Below are 24064 nucleotides of genomic sequence, written 5' to 3' on the forward strand. Positions count from 1 at the left end.
ACAACACGGCAAAGTCTTGCCAAATCGAAGATAAAAACAATATTTTCTAAACGTGTCAGATCGAACTCCGCATTAGACCTGTATCCGCCGACTTATTGACTCACACTCACACACGTAAATCCAAAGAAACACAAACAAAATAACAAAGTAATGATAAAAGCCTTGAGTTATGGATATCGGAAACTTGGAGCGTATAAAGTTTTCCGTATTTGTAAAGCGAATTTTATGAAATTATAGGAATTCGTTTCGTTTATGAATTTGTATAAAATTTTCTCTCTCTATCATATTTTGTCTCATTTTATAGTGTATTCTTTTTTATACTGTCCTCGGAACTCCGGATTCGATAAAGCAATATTCTCGTTAAAAATATTTGAACAATAACAATAATTAACAATTTGTATGAAATCTTGAATTGCTTTGGTACATATATAAAATAATCACATATCCCAAGCGGGGAAAACAGAACCAACAGTCTTAAAAATACTGATACACCACAAATAGTGACAGGTTAGCCCATCGCCGAAAAGAATTCCAATATTATTATAAGTATTTATAAAATTTATGAATAGGTATGAAACTCTATTTCTCACTTTATTATAAAACCAAAGAAAATGCATGGTTTTAAAAAAAATTGTCTTTACATTGAGGACATCGCAAAAAACGTCATCCTAAAACACTTTGCGATCGGTAAATCTATATTTTTCCTTCCAAAAACACGTGTCTTGAGAAGCCGGCTTAAGACGAAACTTCCCGAGGCTTATTTATTCAAGCCAAATAGAAAACCCCACACCGTTTAGGGAGGATTATGCGGTTTTATGGTTATCATGATATTGGATTTTGTACACGTACATAAATTAAATTTACACAATTCATTGACCTCAATGTGTAGTGACCTCAAAGGCAATTAGAATTTGTAATTTTATATTTATCTAGATCGTGCCCCCTTGTACAGTGAAAAATCCCGTTCCGTGCGTGAGAATTTAAAAAAGATATTAAACTCCTACAATACTTAAGGAACAAATAAAAACGTTTAAGCTATCTACTTCCATTATTTATTACTACACCAGAGTTGTCAAATAAATCTCAAAATTGAGATGTACTTAATATTGATTCTTCCTCCTCGCCTTAATCCCGGATCCCGGATCCTCTCCAGAGAAGTGAGGTGTGGGTTTACCCGGAAAAAGTTAAAAATAATGTTTTCCATACCTATTGGTTGATCAGCTATTCGGTTTTAGTAAGGAAAGCAAAACGTTTATCGCTTTCTGGTATATATGAGTACTTTAAAAAAAACCATCAAAGTTTTGTCGTCTAAACGTGTTGTGAAAATTGCCTAAACCAATATTAACTGTATTGATTCATTCTTTGATTTGTTCCAGAAATGTGAGTCCAGCCAACAATGGCGGCGTTACACATCGCCTGGTCGGCCCGGGAGACGTTCCTGCTGAAGGTGGACACTAAGACCTGAACCATGCGCAGACAAACTGACTAAGATGGAGTTCGTCTCTATATTTCCTACAAATGTACGTAGAATTAGAAATTTACTCTTAAATTAAGATGAAACGCCCAATCTTATTAACTGTAACATAGTCATATTTTTTTATGCAACACACGATGACAATCCTAGGAATTTTCCATCAGGTCACATATCCTGACGCGAATGTAAATTTTTTACCCATCACGTAAAGCGAACAACGCCAATAAAAATGTTAAAAAAAGTAGTAAATTAAATTTGTAATTTTTTAAAAAATACTCATTTTCTAGTCCTCTGAACAAAACAAAATAATTGTTGTAGGTGGCGCTAGAAGAGAATGAGACGACGGTGGATTTCGAAGATGGGGAACCAGACGCGGTGACGCTGCTCTCGATACTGCTCGTCGGTTTGTAGCTCAATCTCTATTTTTGTTTCAACTCCTATTTTTACTCTATCGATAGGAGTTTTTTAAAGAGAAAAAATGCGAATACCGACTTATTGATTGCGACATTTTAAAGCGCAGCCCACACATCTGGATCAAGATTTTAAATTTGACGTGTACGTTATTTTGAAATTTGCTCGCAATTTCTAACGGGAACGGATATGACCGTCTTTTTTAAAACACATAAGCAAACTTTCAAGATTCAGAGCAATGATGAATAAAAAAACGATTTGCTATTATGACCTAATTGAAACCTCAGTTTAAGAAGCAAGAACTATGCCACTGAACTAATGAAATGGAAAGACAGGTAGATCTTCTTACCAGTGTTTCTAAGCGAAATTGAATTTCGATCAACTTGAGTAGGTATCAAACGGCTTCCCTAGACATACTTCAGCTTCTCTCTATGTATTAGTCCTTGTCGACCTCTCAATAATGGATATCGGAACACCATCTATTTTTAATTTTATCTTTGTAAAAATATCTACCATCTGACCCGTGGGGTTATTTATGAACAGCCTTTTTTCCAAGAATAATAGCCTTCAATACAAGTATAAATTGATAAAAAATTGAGAAGAGTCACTTAAAATTTAACTACTAAACATCATACATTTCTAGTTTTCAAGAGTATCTTTCAAATAAAACATAGTCCCGAAAAAAAATTACTATGTACGTGGACCCTCATTTTCTGTCTGTAATTATAATAGAATTAAAATACGGAGGCTAAATAACGGCGTGTGTGTATTTTTAATTATGTTTAATTAAATTTGTCTTAGTTATACATATTTTGGCTTGTTTTTTAAGTTTTTTGGGGTTCCTATTATAATCTACTTTTGGGACGTGATTACGCAAATGTTTTCCTTTTGTTAATATATGTTACAGACCAACATGTAGTGAGAAGATTTGGCCATGTTTTTGTTTGTAAATATTTTAATTTTGTACTTCTTCTTATCTTAAACTGCCATTTATTTTGATGGAAAACACACAACTGACAAAGCTATTAGGAGAAATAAAATAATTAAAATTTTTCTTTTATTCAATAGGCATTAGCAATAGGCATTACATTAGTGATGCTCTTGGTTAGAAATCATAAAAATAAATAACAGGTTGCATTTATTTGTTCGATGCTGGTCTCGTACGAATAGCAAAAATACACAGCGTGCGCCAGCTGTTTCTCTTCCCATGCGGATTATAAAATTCTATCAAGGAAAAGGCTTATAAACTATTGATTCTGCTTTTAGGTATCAACCTGAAACTGTTTGAATTACAATTCAACCATTTAGCCATACAGCTGAACGTGACCTTTCAGTATTTTTGTCTTTAAAGAAACTTTGTCTTCCGCCCCACAGGCATATTCCTATCGCTCCTGATTTTCCTGAGCGTCGCCGGCAACATTTTGGTCTGCATCGCGATCTACACAGATCGCGGGCTGCGGCGCATTGGCAACTTGTTCCTCGCGTCTCTGGCGATTGCCGACATGTTAGTTGCCGCAGCCGTCATGACTTTTGCTGGCGTCAACGATTTGCTTGGGTAAGTTTATACATCATTCAAATAATTTCTACAATCTGTGCATCACACTTTTTTGTTGGGTACCATACCGCTCCGTCAATTTTTTACTATCGTCAACCTCTTGGGTTTAGGTTTGACTCCATAATATTTAAGTATATGAGTCTCGTTAAAATTTGTTCTGATAATTGTTTCGCCTAGGTACTGGGTGTTCGGCGAGCAGTTCTGCGACACGTGGGTAGCCTGTGACGTCATGTGTTCCACCGCATCCATCCTAAATCTGTGCGCCATCTCTCTCGACAGATACATACATATCAAGGACCCTCTAAGGTGAGTGTTGAATGCTAAAATATCATATTTTGTGAATAGGCACTTGTGGATATTACAATTTTTTTTATAGGATACATTATCTAGGTATACTAAATAGAATATAGTGAAATGTTACTCGATAGTGTCGAGGAAATTTGGCAGATAATTAAAGATACTCTAGATCTTTAGAGGTATGTTTATCTTAGGAAATTCCAAAAGAATAATCCCTAAAAAGTCTATTAAATCATTTACCTCCAGTAAAAGATTTTTAAAATAAATTTAGTCTATTTGATATTTGGACATAGTAAAGCCATTTCTACTCATTAAGAGAGTAAAAAGCGGACCCAGACCTAATTATAAGACCAAATAAAGAAAAAACGAAATCGAGAAAGTTAATCTTTTTAATTGGACAAAAATATTTGGTTGGAAAAGTTTGAAAGGAAATCTAAATGTACACCGTGAATCATTCCTACCTACCGTTTATCTCAAATTGGGCTCATAAGTCGTCTTTCTCGTTGTAATCCCTACAAAAACATCAGAGCCAGGAAAATAGTCCTGAACTTGCTACTACTCGTACCTAAATATTTCCTTCAAATTCATCCGCTTATCTGGGATTGGGCGAAATCCTTTGACAATGTTTATGAGACTACTTATCTACTCGTATTTTCTGAATAGCATCATTACTGAAGGTATTAGAGAAGACAGATCTTTTGTGGTATTCGACAAAGTGAACCATATTGTCAGTATCTTACAATGTGAGTGTTTGGTATGATTTGGCGTTTTGGAGCGGATTTTTAAGGATGTAATATCTAAGCGTTATTTTGTCAAAATATGACAAATAATTTACACCCTTTACCTGCAGACATAGAAAAGGAATTCTATCCTTTATTAAACTAGGGATACTAAAAGTACTGCTAGGTAATACGCATTATTTAATTTTTGAACATCAAACCTACTAAGTTACTATTTTATGTCCACAAAGATTTCCCAGCCACAAATTAATTATTTCAAGTCTATTTAGTTACTCAAGGGGTCTTCATCCTCTTGAAGTCCCGATTGCGTCTTCAGTTCTCTATAGACGGTCCCGTGGTTTTCATATAGCCACAATCCTCGATTGAGTCAGTCTGGGCGTTCAATGAAGTGACTCCGGTTTGACCTCCGTGACCTTAACATACGATACCCATAGATCATGATAGCACATCCAGTTGTCTGAAAGAGCATATTGCCTAACAATGTCTTCTCTCGCCGTAAGAACATCGGTTAGAAATCAAATTTAAAACACAACTCAGAAAAAAACTCGTTAGTATATAACCACGGTAGGATTCAAGTATTCCAGAAATATTTATCCAAAATTTCTTCCAGATACGGTCGCTGGGTCACCCGTCGGGTGGCCATCATCACGATAGCCATGATCTGGATACTGGCTGCCCTCGTCAGTTTCCTGCCCATCTCGCTGGGGCTCCACCGGCCTGACGAGGAAGCCCTAGCCACTCAGAGACCGCCGCGGTACCCCACGTGCGCTCTAGTCTTGACTCCGACGTACGCGATCGTGTCTAGCTGCATATCATTCATACTGCCTTGTATCGTGATGATCAGCATATATTGCAGGTAATAATTCAAAAGGAAAGGAAAGGTCGGAGTGGGAAGACCTAGACGAACGTATCTCGATCAAATTAAGGACGTCCTGGCAAAGGGTCAAGTCAAGAGTACCCGAAAGCGCCAAGCTTGCATGGAGAGAGTTATGAATGTGGATGAAGCGAAGGAAGAGGCGTGATTTTATGTATGTATATATTGAGTAATTCAAAACAAATTAATGATTTTCTTGATCACATCGGGGACGTCCTGGCACAAGTATAGGTCAAAGTACCCGAATCCGACGAACTTGTATGAAGAGACTTGTAATGAATGTATTTGAAGCGCAAGAAGTAGGCAGGGATCGTTGTGAATGGATGATGTAGTCACTGCCTACCCCTACAGGAGACAGGCGTGAGTTTACGTATTCAAACAAAGGTCGCTTAAATACATAATGGCGTCTATGATTGTCGACTTTCTTTGTTTGCGATGTATTACTTGTCCGTTTGGGCATGGGTTGGCATTAAACGAATGTACGTTACTTAGAAAATAATCACCAAGATAGCTGATTATATGTCTCATCTCATATTTTAATTTAAAAACTCGGCATCGCTCTGATGTAAACGTCAAACTGAACAAACGATAAAATTGAACCTATTTGTACTCCAAATTTAATTTACCTTCACAAGTGTTTTCCTAATTACGTCCCAAGTTATAAAAAAAAAATGTACACGCTCACCTCACAGAGTTGAAAATAGAAATAAAATTTTATTAGCAACTGGCAAAAACATTTTTCGAACGAAATGAAAGCAAAATATATAGCCATTGAAAATCTTGTTTCACATATTTTATACCTTTGGGCGCGCTGTGTCAATTTTTGTGTCCATAAATTATTAACAACGTCGAATTCTGTTCGTATTGCTTCAATTCATGAAATATCATTATAAAACCAAATACAATCCGATCCTACAAACGTACAAAAAAAAAAGTACGTATAAACATAAAATCACGCCTTTTACCCGGAGGGGTAGGCAGAGGCAAATTCCACTTGCCACGATCCCCGCATAGTTCTTCCGCTTCATCAGCCACATTCATAACTTTCTTCATGCAAGCTCTTCCGATTCGGGTACTCTTGACCAGATCATTCGCCAGGACTTCTTCAATTTGATCAAGGTAACTCAATATTGGCTGAAAATGAAATTTAAATCGAATCGGAACTTACACATTGAAAGAACCCACAGATACCTTTTACATTCCAAAATCGTATGAATGCAATAAAGTGAATTCAAATCTTTTGTTTCCTCTCCACTCAGCATAATATTAAGTGCCTCTACACTCACAATGGTATAAGTAGGTAGTTCCTTAGCTATTGTCGGTCAAATCTGACCTAGAATGGTCTGAATTGAACTATTGTGCTCACCTAATAGCCGTTATGCAATGTCGTCTAAATAAGATCGCATCTCGTCCTAAAGTTACATATAATATAATAATAGTGGTGGCCGTATGGTTCCTGGCACCAACATAAAAAAGAATAGGTGCACTCCATCTCATTTCTCGTGGATGTCGTAAGAGGCGACTAAGGGATGATTGGTTTCCGGCACATTTGCGTAGGACTACTCCATACCTTTCCCATGAATGTCGTAAAAGGTCACTAAGTTTATGTTGCGCAAGTTTCTATGCTTTTATAATAGCGAATAAAAAATATAAATTAATTTATACAGTTAGTAGGTATATGGTATAAATAAATTTTTATTTAAGTTTCTAAGGGCAAACACCGTAAGTATTAAACTTGCATATTTTAGGCGAACCTAGATATTTAGTTGCAATCCAATTTTAGTTAGGCTCCTCTGCAAAGGTTTCGGAGGTCAGATATGAGTCGCTTTGTAAAAATCTGACTTTAATCCAGGATCAAGATCATAGATCCCATGGCTATTCTTTCAAGAGGTGAGAACACAACTGGATCTAACGCCAGAAAGATGAATAAGTGTAAATACTATACCTACAAAATACAGAAAAAATAAGTACCGCTAATCATAATTTATCAAAGTAAAATCTAGTACTTATCTGAAATCTGGATGAGTCAAACTGAAAAATTGAATTTATCAAACTAAAACAGAAAGCACTTTAATATTGAAAAGATTACCCAATAAATACAACTTTACAAGTGAAAGCTTACAACTTGCGAACTTTGCGAAGCATTTAGCGAACTCTCTGTTGATAAAATTCGAGATTGAGAGTTTCGTGCTAAATAAATTCTCAGTTAAGTTAATTAATCCGCAGATTTCAAAGGCCGCTGGATTATGAATGCTGGTATTGATAAGTTTTGCAAAGGAATACTGGCTGTTTATAACGCGAACGTAATTTAATTTTTCTTAATAAATTTTAGTATCCCAAAAGAAATTCGAATTAGTCCAATGAAAAGATTGATGAATATGGAAGAAGTTAAAAAAAATATGCAGTACTTGTAGCAAGTGAAAAGATATAGTCTTTAGGTGTGATTTTATGTCTAATCACCTGCAGAATAACAGGCCGCCTAAAGTTTGGGTTTGTATAAATATGGTGTCATATTTCTTTGCAGAATACTGTACTTGTGTATGCAAGAAATCACAAAAAACCTCTATATATCTTCCTAGAAATATGATACTTTTATTTCGATTAACACCAACACTTATCCACAGATTGTACTGTTACGCCCAGAAGCATGTGAAATCTATCCGCGCCGTCACCCGGACGGTCCAAATGCCGGACAACAGGACCAAGTCCGTCCGCACGAGGGTGCACACGCACGTGCACTCGTCCCCGTACCACGTGTCGGACCACAAGGCCGCCGTCACTGTCGGCATCATCATGGGAGTGTTCCTCTTGTGCTGGGTGCCGTTCTTCTGCGTCAACATCGTCGCTGCGTTCTGCAAGACTTGTATACCAGGTTTGTGTTCATTTATTAGCGTGGTTAGTTTAGACCACTCAATATCTTTCCCTTGGATGTCGTATAAGCGACTGAGGGATAGGCTTATAAACTTGGGATACCTCTTGTGCCCACAAGATGTGCTAGCTAGCGGTCACTATTTAAATCTCAATTCCAACATCTAGCCATACAGATGGACGTGGCCTTTTAGTCTTTTCGGGGTCGATAGCTATGTCTACTCTGCAAACGATATAGAGTTGACTATATGTATGTATTAAATTATAATTATTAAACGTGTAACTTGTTGTTATATAACCATTTATAAGTCTACAAGCTGAGCGTATCTTTTATCTTCCCAATCTTAGGGCCTGTCCATCCCGTAACGTATAAAGACATGAATATAATAACTTTAGATATATAAACTAGCCAAATAGTCAAACTTAAGTTCATTAACGTTTCTAACATAACATAATACACTTCAAAATTACAAGGAGCTGCCGAAATAAGCGGGTACACTCAAAAGACGTGTTTACAGTTCGTTAGCAACTCATTACAGGAGTTTAACATAAAAGAAGGCTTTAGCACTAGAAATGAAGCGCTTTTAAAGGAATTTTACTAAACGCTGTGAGAACTAAGAATAGTTAAAGATGGCGGTTAAATTCATTGCAGTGGTATAGTAATCGCATTTGTTTTCTGTAGGATATTTATGAGAATTTTAGTTCTTGGACCGCTTGCAAGCAAACTCTTGAGTTACAGTATGACTGACTGTCAGACAAAGTATAGCCCAATCTAATATGTAACAAGGTATACCGAAATAATTTGGTAATGTTTTTATTTTGTTTGGTAATGTTTTTATTTTGTTTGGTAATGTTCTTACACCAATGAAGATACGAGTATATTACTCATTAATATTTTTATTACAATTGCAGATATTTTTTATTTAAACTTATTTGTTATTTGTTTTTTTTTAATTTATATTTATAATAATTGTACAAAAAGTTTACTTTTTTTATCGCACAAGTACACACATTTTTTAAGGTTTATATTTGAATTTAAAAATTGTAAGAGCGAAAGGTCTAAGTTATCTTTTCTCTTAAACCAATATTCAGATTAAACCCCTAAAATTACATTCTTTGTTCCAGACCTCGCCTTCAAAATCCTGACCTGGCTCGGCTACTCCAACTCTGCCTTCAACCCGATCATCTACTCCATCTTCAACACAGAATTCCGGGAAGCCTTCAAGAAGATCCTTACCTCCAGGTACCCCCCATGCTGTGGCTACCAGACAGTCAGAGCCAACACACCTACAAGAAACGACAACTTCGTCACTGACTACGGAACGAAGACTTTAGTAGTCCGAAGAAGTGGCTCTTTAGGTCTTTCCGGAGTAGACCCTACTCCTAGGTCTTCAGCGGAGTCAGTCAGACCTCTCAGGGATTATCACATCTGACAAGAAGACGGGAGTAGCAACAACGGGCTACTCGATAAGAGTGATGTAGTTTAATATGCTTAGAGTAAGAGCTCGGTGTGCTTTTGGTAACAATCGGTGGGAGGCTGGTTCTGAAGTCAACGTATGAAGCGTTTGAACGAATGACCTGATTATGAATTCGGCCTTTTAAGCGATAGTTACAGAAGCAATACTTAGATAAATATCTCGAAATAAATGGTTAGATTTAGGATCGTAAAATAATATTGCCATTACAGATGCTAATACTTAGTAGATGTTATATTTAATTGTTGAGCATTTAAATGGTAGCTGTGCATAATTTTCTTGAGTGATGTAAATGTTCAATGTATATTACACACAAAATCCGCTACGTTTATGTTTCATGTAAGTACGCATGCGTTTTTTTATGTTTGAATAATTTTAATAAAAAAAAACAATAAATAATGGGATATACCATTTTCCTATACCAAAGATAAATAACTATTATACATATTTTCATTTCAAAATATAGATAACGAAGAAATATTAATAATTAAGCACATATCTGATATCGAAAATGTTTCCGAATTAAAATAAAAACTTTTGAAACTATTCGTAGTATAAAAGAGACCAGGACAGACAGGATTGTTGGATTTAAAAATTATACCTAAAATATTATAAATAATAAATAAAAATTATTGAAATAATAATTCATATCATATTTTACTTCTTTTGTTAAACATTGAGTCCTAAATAATTATTTTTGTGATATACAAGTTATACAAATATATTATATTGAAAATGAATGGATTATTTATGAGCTCAGTAGTTTTTCTTACTTTTTCCTAAACAAGTTATGTCATGACTGACAATGAATTATATCTAGTCTTAAAAACCTTTTCCAGTTTCATATTAAGATTCCTGTGATACTTTTGTAAATATACTTTATACATGTAAATATATAAAATGCTCTAAGCTGACTGTTCGTTATTATGTTATATTTGAATATTTATGTGATGTTTAGAAATTATTTGTAGGTTTCCAATCTGTAAGCATTTCCTATGTCTCTAAAAATTATAACTATATTTTTGGTTTATATTATGATTCCATTATCATTAATGTTTTTATTTAAATTTCAAAAAAGGTTATACGTTTAGTTTCATACCAGAATCCTTCTTTAAATCGCTAATCTCCTCACAAAAAATCTAGGATTTTTTATAACTAGCCAAGTATGTGTTGATGAGAGATTATTAAAAAGTTATCAATAAAAAAATAGAATCGCATTTGCAATGAGGAATTATCATATACATGAATTGAATTATTTTATTCATGTCATGTTTCAATAATTGTGAATTGTATTAAAACAAGACATGAATAAATCATATAATACAAATACATACCCAATACCCATATAATGTACCTATATCTAACAAAAAATTTAGGAAATACGTTAACTCTCGTTTTTAAACACAAAAACTATATTGAGACTTTGGATATTGAATTATTTCCAGCAAAAGATTAAGAATAAATCAAATCTTTATTTGCCTAATAACAACAAAGAACATGTAAATTTATTCCAAATTATATTTTTCATAACGCTCCGATGAGCGATGTTTGTCATACAATATTGTCTTACCGTATTTTGTGTATTGTACGTCTTTTGATCATAAATACGCTAAAGCGAAATTAATTTGACAATCTGTTTCAAAGTAAAGTCACACAAATATATGCCTAATATCGTTATATTAAACGGAAAATCGTTTGTTACAATCACATAAATATTATCGTGAATCACTATCACAATTCGAAATTAAATTTAATACTACCATAATAGAATTTAATCCTGTTCCATTTTAAATTAAATTAATGAATATTTATCTAAATGAAGAATAAGTTCTATTTATAACTTTCTCAAAGGTTGTCTAAGTTTTCACATTTCTGAGGAACTGTAAGATATTCACAATATTGCTTGGTTAGGCAATAGTTATCTGTCGATTCAACCAAGTTTCAATTCAGAAATAATGATTCAAAGTTTCATAGTGAAGACACGAGTAATTTATCTATAGCTTTGAGTTTGCAATTTGATTTAATTTCGACGCAGAAGCAGAAATTTTATTGTATAAATCTGCTTATTGCTTTTTTTTTATTATTATTATTTATAGATTATACAATCAATCCACCAAATATTAAGCGTCAATAAAACAAACAGCACTAAACTATACGGTAGAAGTGTAATAATTGGATTTCTAAATCACCATTGTTTACGGTGAAACCAAGAATTACATAAAAATAACGAAATAACGCACGCGCGCAATTCTGAGGACCATAGGCTACGCCGTAGCCAATGAACTGGATTCTGTAGCCGCTACGATGTCTGCTTTTCATTGATTGTTATATTTGCCAGTCTTTATAAAAAATATGTATGTTTACATACGTAACGTATTAGCTTTATATTATCCTTCTTTAAATTGTATTTCTTTCACTTCCCGGTAGAGAGCACTCAGTGTTACATATAATGGAAATATATAATTTAAAACATATGGGGAAAAGCGCTAATGAACTTTATTAGTTATATAAATTGTATAAATTATATTATTGTAGGAAACAAACACTTGATATGTCCTAAGTATTAAAAAATATCTTAGGACATATCAAGTCATTCCAAGTGAATTTATAATTACGAGTAAATTAATAATGTAAATAAAATATTATGAATGTTAAGTAAATCTCGAAAATTAATTCGTTGTAAATTTTAATTGTAAAGTCATAAAGAATCTTTTATTTTTATTTCCAATTTAACCATATTATAAGCACATAAAATTGAAATATTTAGATCTCACAAATACACTTCCTCATTACATCGTGTCATTATGCTGTAAATATTGTAATTTTTAATGATAAAACATAAGTGAATGTAATTAAATATCCAATTGAGATTAGATACATATATGTTTTAATGACAACCTCTTGCTACAAAGATTACTTCCTGATATTACATAAAGAGCGATCATTGAATAAAACGCTGGAAAACAATTTCTGCTCTTTGTTAAAAAGAGTCATCAGTCTCATTAATAAATTTCAAATATTCGTTCTATATTGACTATGTACCCAAAAATAATTGAATTTTTAAACTGTAATAGGCAATAAAATAGTATTCCGTATAAATTCTATCATCTATTTCATTGTTCTTCCTCCATTTCTGTAATATGATACCATTTCCTCTCGTTTATAATTCAGTCCTTTCTGCCGTCGTCGGATCACGTTCGCTAAAGGTCTACCGTTCTGACTTTGAAAACTATTATTTTATTACGTGCTCTTAGACTATTTCTACGTAGATGATTCTTTGTAAAAGAATTCAGTGTTTAACAATTCACGCTGTTCGCTAAAATGTATGGTTGTAAATGTTCTTTGATTCGCAATCTTAAGTAAATATAGAATTATCCCTTTATTGATTTATATATTTAATATGATATAGAATTTCTGTGTCCCAATTGAATTAAAACATTGGGTTAATAATTTGCCTAATTTTTCATTAATTTGCGAGCTCCTAAAGTTGGGTTTTCAATTAACAAATTACTATTTTAACTTCGTAGTTCCATTGTGTAACTACATACGAGTATGTATCATCCAGGATGTTAGTACTTCACAGATTTTAATTCTTCCCAAAAACAGTCCATGAACATAAAAAAGGTTTATTCCTTGCTTGCTTTCACCTTCTTCCGAAATAATTAAATAGACTGTAAGTGACTTAAGTACGAGTATCTTAATGAAATGTCATAATTTACCACTTATATGAAATCATCATATCAATAAAATAGTCGAATTCTCAATTTATATCTAACTTAATTGTAAGTTTAACTTATCACAATTTAACTTTTAGGTATTTAACAATAAGATATTGTAAATATCATATTATTGAAATTACTCAAAAAATGATTTAGTTTATGTATGAAGTTGATATAAAATTTGTTTAAAGAATATGTTACAATATTGCAATTAAAAAACACGTGGCTTACAAAGCCTCCAAAAGTGTCAAAGATTATTCAAAATGAACCGAAAATCAACTGTTTATTAATATTCTTCGACAGATCCTTGTCATAATTTATGCATTTAGTTACTATTTTGGTTTCAACCTCTTAGACTATATAAGGAAAAGCAATGTTAGTATCAGTAAATGTTGTATATAGTATTTTCTATAAATCTTAATGTTTCATATATGGCTTCGTCTAACTAAAGAACATGACGCCAAAGCTGGTATTTGGTATATTTAAGAAATTTCTAGTCAAAAATAAACTATGTTAAAATACTCTTTTGGTGTCTTATTTGAAACTCGTCTTCATAGTGTTTATCTCGACTGCGTGCTTACTGAGAAAGAACCTGGATGCCGCATTTTCAAAGAAAATAAAATAGTAGGTACCGATGAGACCTGCACCTTAACCATAAAACGAGAGAACTATGGCGACATCTCAAAAGCAAATTACGAAAATGGCAAAAAGACACAGAGGAATCTAAACCAGCTTAAATCATATTTATTACTGTGGCCGTTAAGTCTTATCAAAACTTTTGGCTCTGTCTACCTTGTCATAAAGAAGAAGTGTAAGAATACATAGACTAATAAAACTGTGAAGAAACCCTGCGAATCTTGGTATCTACTAACCAAACGAAATACAATTGTCTATTTTATTTTTATAGAATAAAGTCAGTTACACTCGCGGCGTGCCGTTTATATTACATTTTGCGAGTTCGGAAAAGGTTTACAGTGTCAAAGCGGCGGTTTAAAAGTTGTACCAGCTCGGATTTGAGTGCGCGCAATGCGATTATTGAAGTAAAGGGGAGTATTCTCATATATGTACATTTCGTATACTTTCCTCATACTTAGTTGATATTGCAACTTCGTTCTTAAGCGGGGCTAGCATTGCACGCGCGACGCCTTTTTTATCGCGCGATTAACTATCGCCGTTACGCTTTTTATTATAACGTGCAACGGAACAGCAGGTAGTATATCGTGCGTGCCATGCTTGCACCGTTTTGTTTTTATCAACCCCGGCAGAGGATAGTCGGCATTCAGTATGTAACTAATAATTAGTTACAGGAACTCTGTAAGTTCAGATTACGGTCTAAATACAACTTTATTTGTTGACGTCATGTAAAAAGAAACTTTACCAAACACCACATCTACATAAGAACATAATATAATATTATTATTGCTCCGATTTGCAGAACCTGATAGCACGCTTACATTAGTTGCTACTACGCTTACATTACTAGCTGTAAAAAGTAAACAATTGGGAAACTTTTTACTTTAGTCGCCTCCTTAATAGGAGAAATTGTAGTACTCACTCCATCGGAACTACACTTACTACTATTTGCGACTCGATGCGACTTGATCAATAACTTGACTCATTCTAAATACAAACTCCCACTAAATATTTACGATTTTTAAATATCTCGACGAAGTGAAAAAAACCGCAATAAAATGAAATGAATGGTTTGAAAATAGAAGCCATACATCAACGAAAGTTTGGCAAAAACGACGAGCAACATTCATTCGGATGGAATCTGTCCAAAAAAGAATGCACAGAATTTATTATTGGGTTCTTTTTCGTGAATAAAATTGCACGGCATGAAAAGACCAAACTTACAACTATTGTAAGTACTATGTTGATGTTAATTTTGATTTGATTGATTTCAAGTGTTATTTTTATATATAATATTTTATATAATTATCTTTTACAGGCATTGTCTGTCTTCCTCGTCATTGTCATGTTACTAAATTTATTAACAAGATACGAATATAGAATAACCGACGTTAGAGCATCGGTTCCGATTCAAGCGAATATAGGTCAGAACTTAACTCAGAAAAAGGGTCAAGAATTCCAACCCCCATATATCTCGTTTAAGAAAATTACCACTAGGCCTTTATTTGCTTGAAGTTCGAAAAAATTCTAATCAAAAAGAAATCTACTTTTGTCAAACTTTTTCGAAATTAGCATTTTAGGATATTCTTTAAAATATTCCGAAAGAAACGTTAATTATGCAAAAACCACGACATTTATAGCACAAACAAAACATCTTCCATTGAAAATCTTCGTCTCCGAAAGTAATATAAAAACGATCCCTCTTTCTGCGGACAATGAAATATTTTGTGAATGAACTCCAAAAACATGAAGCTTGGAATGGAATGGAGTAACTTAAATAATAATGCTTCATGCCTTAGAAACTCAATCAAGGGAACGGCTATTTACGAGTACCTAACTTGTTTTTTTTTTTTTTGGGATGGGCTAATCTGTCATTAATTAAAACTTTGTCAGCCCCGTAAAAGATAAGGACGTGAATATATGCTACAAAAGTGATCGTTTGTTTTGAAATAATTTTAGACTTAAACTAGTTACTTGTTACTTTTAAACTAGTTTAATCGATGTGGTTTAACTATTACCCCCCCCCCCTCCCCCCCTCCCTATTTTTTTTCATTTTAATTTAATAAAGTAGTTCAAAATCCTAATTACTTATTTTCGAACTTTGGCTGAAGTTTTTGTATCTTCGAAAAATGTCTGCAGTATATTTTGTGAAATACTCGTACAAATATTTCGATATTCACATTGCACTCTATTCGGTTTTGTATTCGGTACTGACTTCCTCGGCGCGACCTAATAAAAACTGACTTTGTTGACGGTTAATAAAGAACATTGTACTATTTCAGACATGACATAATAAGATTTTTTAAATGAGAAATTATAATTAATCTAAACACCACCATCCCAGTAAAACGCTACATCATTCCACATACTACGCATCAGTGCATACTTCTTTTTTTTAAATCATTAAAATTAAAATCACAAGTCTCTTCATTCAATCACGTTAACTTCGCGTACTCTTCAAAACTACATAAATTAATAATGGAACCAATAGCAATTCAAACAACAACTGCCAAGCTAATGTACCTTTTGATTGTCCAAACTCTAAGACCAACGGCGCCGAGGGTTCTGCAAACAGGAGGCAGTCTCAGCTGTACAAGAACAGGCGGGGCATTCTGTAAACTGTGTGTTTGTTCGGGGACACCCATAGAACACATGAGTAAATAGCTCATACATATGAGACCCAGTTACTGTATAGAAATTAATTTAAAAAAAATATGAATGAACTAGTAACTAAACTAATCTCGGAACTCGCTCATCAAACATCTTACTTGATACCTATAAAATACACATACATACATACATATGGTCACGTCTATATCCCTTGCGGGGTAGACAGAGCCAACAGTCTTGATAAGACTGAATGGCCACGTTCAGCTATTTGGCTTAATGATAGAATTGAGATTCAACTAGTGACAGGTTGCTAGCCAATCGCCTAAAAAAGAATCCCATGTTTGTAAGCCTATCCCTTAGTCGCCTTTTACGACATCTTTTATATGTAAAATATATGAATACATGCGGAACAAACTACACACATTTTTAAATATTTAAAAACAATTTAAAACACAGCATGCCTCATGTAAAAAAAAACACAAGTATTAAAAAATGTGATATAATTTTATAAGATAAAAAATCTGACGAGCTTGCATGAAAAGAGTTATGAATGTGGGTGAAGTGTAATATATGCAGGGATAGTAAATAGAAAGATTTGTCTTCGTCTATTCCTCCCGAAAAGTAACGATATTTTTTGTAGGGTACCTGTACTTATGTGAAACACAAAAGGACAAAATTGTATTTGGTATTACTGACATACATACATACATACATAAAATCACGCCTCTTTCCCGGAGGGGTAGGCAGAGACTACCTCTTTCCACTTGCCACGATCTCTGCATACTTCTTTCGCTTCGTCCACATTCATAACTCTCTTCATACAAGCTCGGCGGTTTCGGGTACTGACATATATTACTGACATATATTACTAAACTGACTACCCCGTCAAGGATAAAGACGTGGTTATATATACATGTATGTTTGTATGACACACATTAACTGAGGGGAAAACAAAAAGTCTTACAAAAACTCTATCTGCATTAAGGCCACATTACGGCTGAAACTCTCCAAATTGGGTACTTAACCCGTTTATACTCGAAGGGTCCGATAGGTCCCGTTTGGATCATCGTGGGTTCTTGTCGTAACATTAACGATCACGGCGACCCTACACTACAGGTTAATAACTAGTACATTAACATCTTTTAGAGCGTCGATGGTCGTAGGGTTAATGTGCCCGAATAAAAAGCGTGATGCAGGATTCAAACCTGTGATTTAATCCGAGATCATGGTATCAATGTCTTTTTTCCAGTTGTGTACATAAATATGACTGTTAACAGGTTTCCCTGCAATGGTCACGAAACTGTGATGGCATAGGAATGGTGCTGTGTGGTTCCCGGCACCAAAAGAAAAAAGAATAGGACTACTCCATCTCTTCCCCATGGATGACGTTAAAGGGTACTAAGGGAATGGCTTATAAACTTGGGATTCTTCTTTTAGGCGATGGGCTAATAACCTATTTATATATCAATTCTATCAATAAGCCATACACCTGAATGTGTGCTATCTGTTGGCTCTGTCTATCTGCAATTGTTAGCGCAATGATCGGTTTATATTGCCTTTGTCACAAATATAAAATATATATGTACATCCGAGCATAGCATCCTCAGTACAAAATTACCTTCTTTTTAAACACTAACCTAACACCTACGTACAAACTAAAAATATTAAAATATTAAAAAGGAAGACTAAGTAAATTTTCAAACTAGATACTTCAAAGACCTTTTCACCACTTAATTCAATTGGTCTCTTACTACAATCGCCTTGAAATATGCCTACCAAGAACCCTCAACATAATAATTAATGGATACAATGATGTAAGCTCGTCTGCCGTCTAGGTTCTACAAGTATTCCTCCATTGCCAGTCCCGCCAACATCCATACCGCATTCTGGGCCAATCGTAGCGTTTGCCACAAATAAGAGATTAAAGCGATTTTGATCACCAATACCTGCCCCCTTAGCATGGCTCCGCGTTTTTATCGCGCGAAACACTATCGCTGTCTCGTTTTACGTCTGGTTTTTTTTTTACTACGCTTTTATTAGCTTGGGTTGTATGTATGTATGTAGGTATGTATGTATGTATGTAACGGAATCTTTGAGCTTAATTTTTACTGGTTTCTAAACGTCTGATCAACTTTGAACTTTGCACACGTATTAAGGACCGATGACAATGCAATATTTTGATAAGAGTTTCTCATTATCCTTATTTAAACTCCCAGGATTAATAAATTCATTTTTAGATCCTTTGTAGGAGAGTAAAAGAGACAGAGCTAGCAATTTCCATACAAGAAACCGAGAAGTTCTGACGTATAATGAGTCCAAAAAAAATGTAGGTAATATATTTCCATATAATGTTACATTTTACTTCATTTTCATAACTCTCTTGTCATAAATATATGCTAATAGAATGATTTTAATATTTACTACATCAGGCACCCCACGCTTTTTACTCAGATTTAAATTGTTTTGTTTATAAATTTAATAATTTTGTTATAATTTTAATCGGAGGTAATTGACTATAACTGATTGTTCGACTTGCTACTACTGTTTTATAATTCCTTTGTCATTTATTTTTATTTTCTATTTTTTAGTTTGATTATTTTTTGTTGATTTTGCCTGCTTTCTAATTCGTAGGAGTGATTTTTGGAAAAATTAAACGTGGTTGAAAGACATTTTTTTCAAAACGCTTCGTTTCATTATAGTATGTTTTAGACATTGTATTGAATCAATGTGAGTTTATTTCTATATCATAATTAAAGTTTGTTGTTTTTTCACTAGAGTGCAACAAGTTCTAACCTTTTTTTTTTATTTCCCTGAAAGTTCAAGCTGGGCTTGGCTTGGCTCATTATTTTAAGTCGGAGAAAATCATTGATCTAACCATTGAAAATCTACTTTTGTACATCTTTTTCTGTATTACGAGTAATTAAAATCAAATAGGATGATAAATTTACGTAAAACTTACCTATTGACATGTAAAAATGTTTTGGTTGTTACCGCTTATGTCTTGCACCATATCCCAGGAAGATTTCGCCTTTACGACAATTTTATTTCAGTCGTAAAGATATAAAAGCACAGCTCTCATTCACCCCCGAATTCAATGTCACTCCAACGTCACCTGAATTTATATGAGACATACCTTAATTTCATACTTTTTTCGGCAATAAACGTAGCATATTCACAAACGATTTATTACATAGTAGTTGCGAAATGTTATAAACATAAATATTTGCTTGAATAGACGAGCTTGGATGAAAAGATTGATGGATGTGGATGAAAGAAAAGAAGTACCTATACACTGTAAGTAATGGAACTATTGTTGAAAATAAAAGGTGATAATAAACTTGTATTTTCTGTTTCAGTACTAACCTACTTCAAGCAATTTCCTCAAGAAATAAATAAACAAGCACATTTCAATTTTAATTGCGTTTCTTTTTACTTTAGTACTAGCAGTAAGAAGTTTTTCTTGCATGAATATGTTTTTCATCAATCTTATAGATACATACGAGTACGTTACAAGAGCGTATTCAACCGTCTGGGTTTTGGCAGAGTATAATAAAAATAACACTATTAGCCCCGCAGGTGAATCTCCAAAATGTCTTACTCAATGCTACGTTCGTACAAAGAAATAAAAATAAAACAAAGGAGGTTACCTACCTAGAGTACTTAATACTAAAATAAAGCAATTTTTTAAGTTCATGCAACGTTTTATAAGAAAGTAAGACAGGTGTCCCTCATTGGTGTTTTTTTTTTCTTTTTTCACTCCTTTGTCTCGACTGCCAGTTCAACTTTAAACTGTCTTTATTTTTATTTCATTTTCCTCAACTCGCAATGAATCTTAACTTTTGAAATGAACAATCTTAAACTGTCTGAACTACCTTTATTTCTCTGGAAAACTAAAGCCTTTGAAGGGAAACTTATTGTGACTGTAATTTTGATTAAGTGTCTATTACTATTTCTTTTCAAATACCATCATAAATTGAGTAGTAGTCGTTCGCTAGTAATGTGGTTTTACTATGTGGGGCCTTCTAGCACAAAATTATCTTGTAATACTTTAATTTAAAGAATTTAGTAAGTTATTATTTTTATACCGTGCCGTGCCGTGTGGTTCCCGGCACTATTACAAAAAAGAATAGGACCACTCCATCTCTTTCCCATGGATGTCGTAAAAGGCGACTAAGGGATAGGCTTATTAACTTAGGATTCCTCTTTTAGGCGATGGGCTAGCAACCTGTCACTATTTGAATCTCGGTTCTATCATTAAGCCAAATAGCTGAACGTGGCCATTCAGTCTTTTCAAGACTGTTGGCTCTGTCTACCCCACAAGGGATATAGACGTGATCATATGTATGTATGTATGTATGTATTATTTTTATTTTCTAAAAGATTAATCATAGTTTTATTAACATGATAAGCGATAATGTAGGGGGAAGTCCCCCAGTGGCGGACACCTAAGGTTATTTCAAAATAAAACATAAAATATTTAAGGAATGTTTATAAAATTATGACTTATATTAGATAACAAAGTTAGAAATCAAATTAATTTAACAAAAATGCAACCTCTGCTAAAAAATAATTAATACTATCAAACAAACTTTGGTAACAAAAAACATAATTTTAAAAAGTGGCACCTAGTACCGGACGAATATTTGTGCACGCAACTGACACCAGTTTCATCACAGTTATAAATTCTTGAGGGTGTGAATGTTGTACTGTTTCATCAGCTTTTCAAGGTTGTCATAGAAGAGATCCACTCGTGGTTTGTTAAATCCTACGGGGCGCATCATGCTTGTCGATTCCGGTGTTCTCAACGAAATGTCAGAATGCCTTTTCATGAAGTTTATTGAGACTTTAATTTTTTATTTATCAGCACTGCCTTTTTCTTTATTAAATCGATGAGGAATCTTCATGACTTCAGCTAAGTCGTATGCTAATTTTAGAAACTTCTTTTTCATGAGCGGCTTGCATCTATTCGATAAATCTTTAATGTGGTCCACCAAGACTTCTTCATACTCTGCTGAGAAGGTGTTAGTGAATCTACCTAACTTTGGTTTCATTGTTACTTCTTCTCGATTTAGGGCCTTTATTTAATGTATAGTGCTTTTAGGAATATTGTATCGCATTGCAGCTTGTCTTACGCTCAGTTCTTTTGACATAACCTTATCAATAGCAGTTTGTAAGCTCTGTAGATCCCAGGATCCTTTCTTTTTCTTCTCTTCCATTTTAACTATCTTCTTTCTTCTTTACTCTAAAACAGAATTAAATAATTAGAATAAAATACGTAATTTCTTACAAGAAATATCAATATGTTTACTGTCCGGCACTAAGGGACGACTTAGTGTCCGGTGCTAAGGGACACACATTTTCGTTCATTAGATGGTACCTACTAAAATTGTTTAAAAGATGTAATAATATTCTACCATTTTACGGATAACAATCGAGTACTGATTTTATCTTTGAATACCACTCAAATGCAAATGCATAAATATACTAGAATTACTTACATTGATATTTAGGTGACGCCGTGATTTCGAGCCTAAAACAGCAAATGGTTACTCCTGCCGCGGCCGTGTGCGTCCCTGGCGAGGCACGGCGCGTGATCTTGTACCTGTATGCCCCAGCACCCCTTTCACTTGTATTTTGAATCGAACTGATTTGTACTCGCTTGAATAGTACGAGTGTCCGGCGCTAGGTGCCGTCCGGCGTTACGGGACTTCCCCCTAAGCAAACCTGCATGCACTAGAATCCTTTAAACCGTTCTTTTAGTCGTTTACTATGGGTTCTTCATGAAAATCGCTAAAAAAATTACACCTGCTTCATGCAAAAGGTGCACGCACGGACAAAAAAAACGTAATATGAAATAGCTGATTTTATTTTAGCAGTTTCGTGGTAAGTAAGTTTGGTATACTGATTCGCCTGTTACAAGGATTCTTAATACTTAATTCAAAAAAATGTACATTATCTCTTCTTTTTTTAAATCAGGTGAACGGGTGAACATATTTATGCTAAAGTGAAGATTCCAATAGCTTATTGCCTAAAACAAAATTGCCAAGTTTAAGCTTTTCCCAAAAATTTGTCAGTAAACGTCTAAATAAGATAAAGCCTGTTGTACGATCCCCAATTTGTATTATTAGACGTTCTCTCAACAATCTACTTTTTTCCGCCCAAAATCAAAGACAAAATCGCATTTTCTGAAATACTTACCTTTTATTATAGTACGAATGGCAAAGGCAATAAAAAGTTAGGAGTCGTTTGGCTCAAAATTATGACAGGGTTCTGTTCACAAATTTCTTTTTATTAATTTTTGTATAACCATATCCAGGATTATGGTGGAAAAGAAAGATTAGTCTCTCACTAGACACGTCATAGAGATTGGCTAGGAAGTCGATTAATAAAAATTAAACGTAAATATCGTCGATTACATCACATAATACTGAAAATGGGTTAAAATTAGGAAGTCTGTAGCAACCTTTATACAAACTTGTCACATTATGAAATCTTTGTATTTTTTTTATAAAGAAAAGTCTAAAAGCTAAGTTCGTTACATAACTGATGACGAAGAGAAGTGAAGGTAATAAAAAATCTCATACAATATGAACTGTCCCCAAAACTAGTTCTTGAATATCATTTTTAGCCCAGTTTTAATCTTGACCTGACCTGATCGAACTCAGTCACCAGAGTACACTTACATTAATAATTACCTACTCAATAAGCAACCAAGTAATATGGAAATACACGAAGTTCGCACAAATAAAGGATAAACTATACCAAACTTATACTGATACAAACTTACTTAAATGCGTAGTATCCGCCTAACTTTAGATAAGACCTCCCAATAACTAACTTGTAGTCCAGAGACATATGTATATAAACAATTGTATTTGTATCTATAACAAGATTATGCCCTCTGCTTCGCCCGCGTGAAATAAAAGGAGGATCTCTTACTTTCTAGTTATAGCCTGAATGGAGATTAAATTGAGATTATACAACTATTAATTATTATTATAACTTTTGCCCGATCCGATCCACTCCAAAATATTTTCTATTTCGTTTCAATCCCCCATACGCAGTGAACGGAGGATCAGAATAGAATAGAAAAAAATAAAATAAACGGATCCAGACAGAACGGTATCAGATTTTTGGGATCAGACAGGAATAACTCTTCTTAACAGCCAAAAGAGAAGGTGTCTTTTCGCTACCATCAAAAACAAAAGTGAACTAATTCGAAACTTTGTCTTTATATCATTGGCTTTAACCGACTTCAATCTTAATGTAATTTGTCATTGTTGTAACCCTCAGCTGTACAAGACATCAATCACTGATAAGTGATAACGACGTTTCGCTGATCTAATTGCGAGAAATCTATTTCATTTGATCTTGTGCTTCTTAGAAATAGAACCTTATGAACCTTTCT

The 24064-nt window shown here is 33.9% G+C and overlaps 1 protein-coding gene across 1 annotated transcript; it reads left to right on the top strand.

Moving 5' to 3' along the window:
* Positions 1 to 1490: 1490 nt before the first annotated feature.
* On the top strand, positions 1491 to 9652 carry LOC106130703 (dopamine receptor 1). The gene is made up of 7 exons (XM_013329604.1): positions 1491 to 1520; positions 1793 to 1877; positions 3260 to 3440; positions 3618 to 3746; positions 5088 to 5333; positions 7976 to 8223; positions 9345 to 9652. Exons 1-7 carry the CDS (start codon positions 1491 to 1493, stop codon positions 9650 to 9652), a joined length of 1227 nt encoding a protein of 408 aa, XP_013185058.1.
* The last annotated feature ends 14412 nt before the right edge of the window (positions 9653 to 24064 follow it).

This window comes from Amyelois transitella, chromosome 23 (genome assembly GCF_032362555.1).
Source record: "Amyelois transitella isolate CPQ chromosome 23, ilAmyTran1.1, whole genome shotgun sequence".
NCBI lineage: Eukaryota > Metazoa > Arthropoda > Insecta > Lepidoptera > Pyralidae > Amyelois > Amyelois transitella.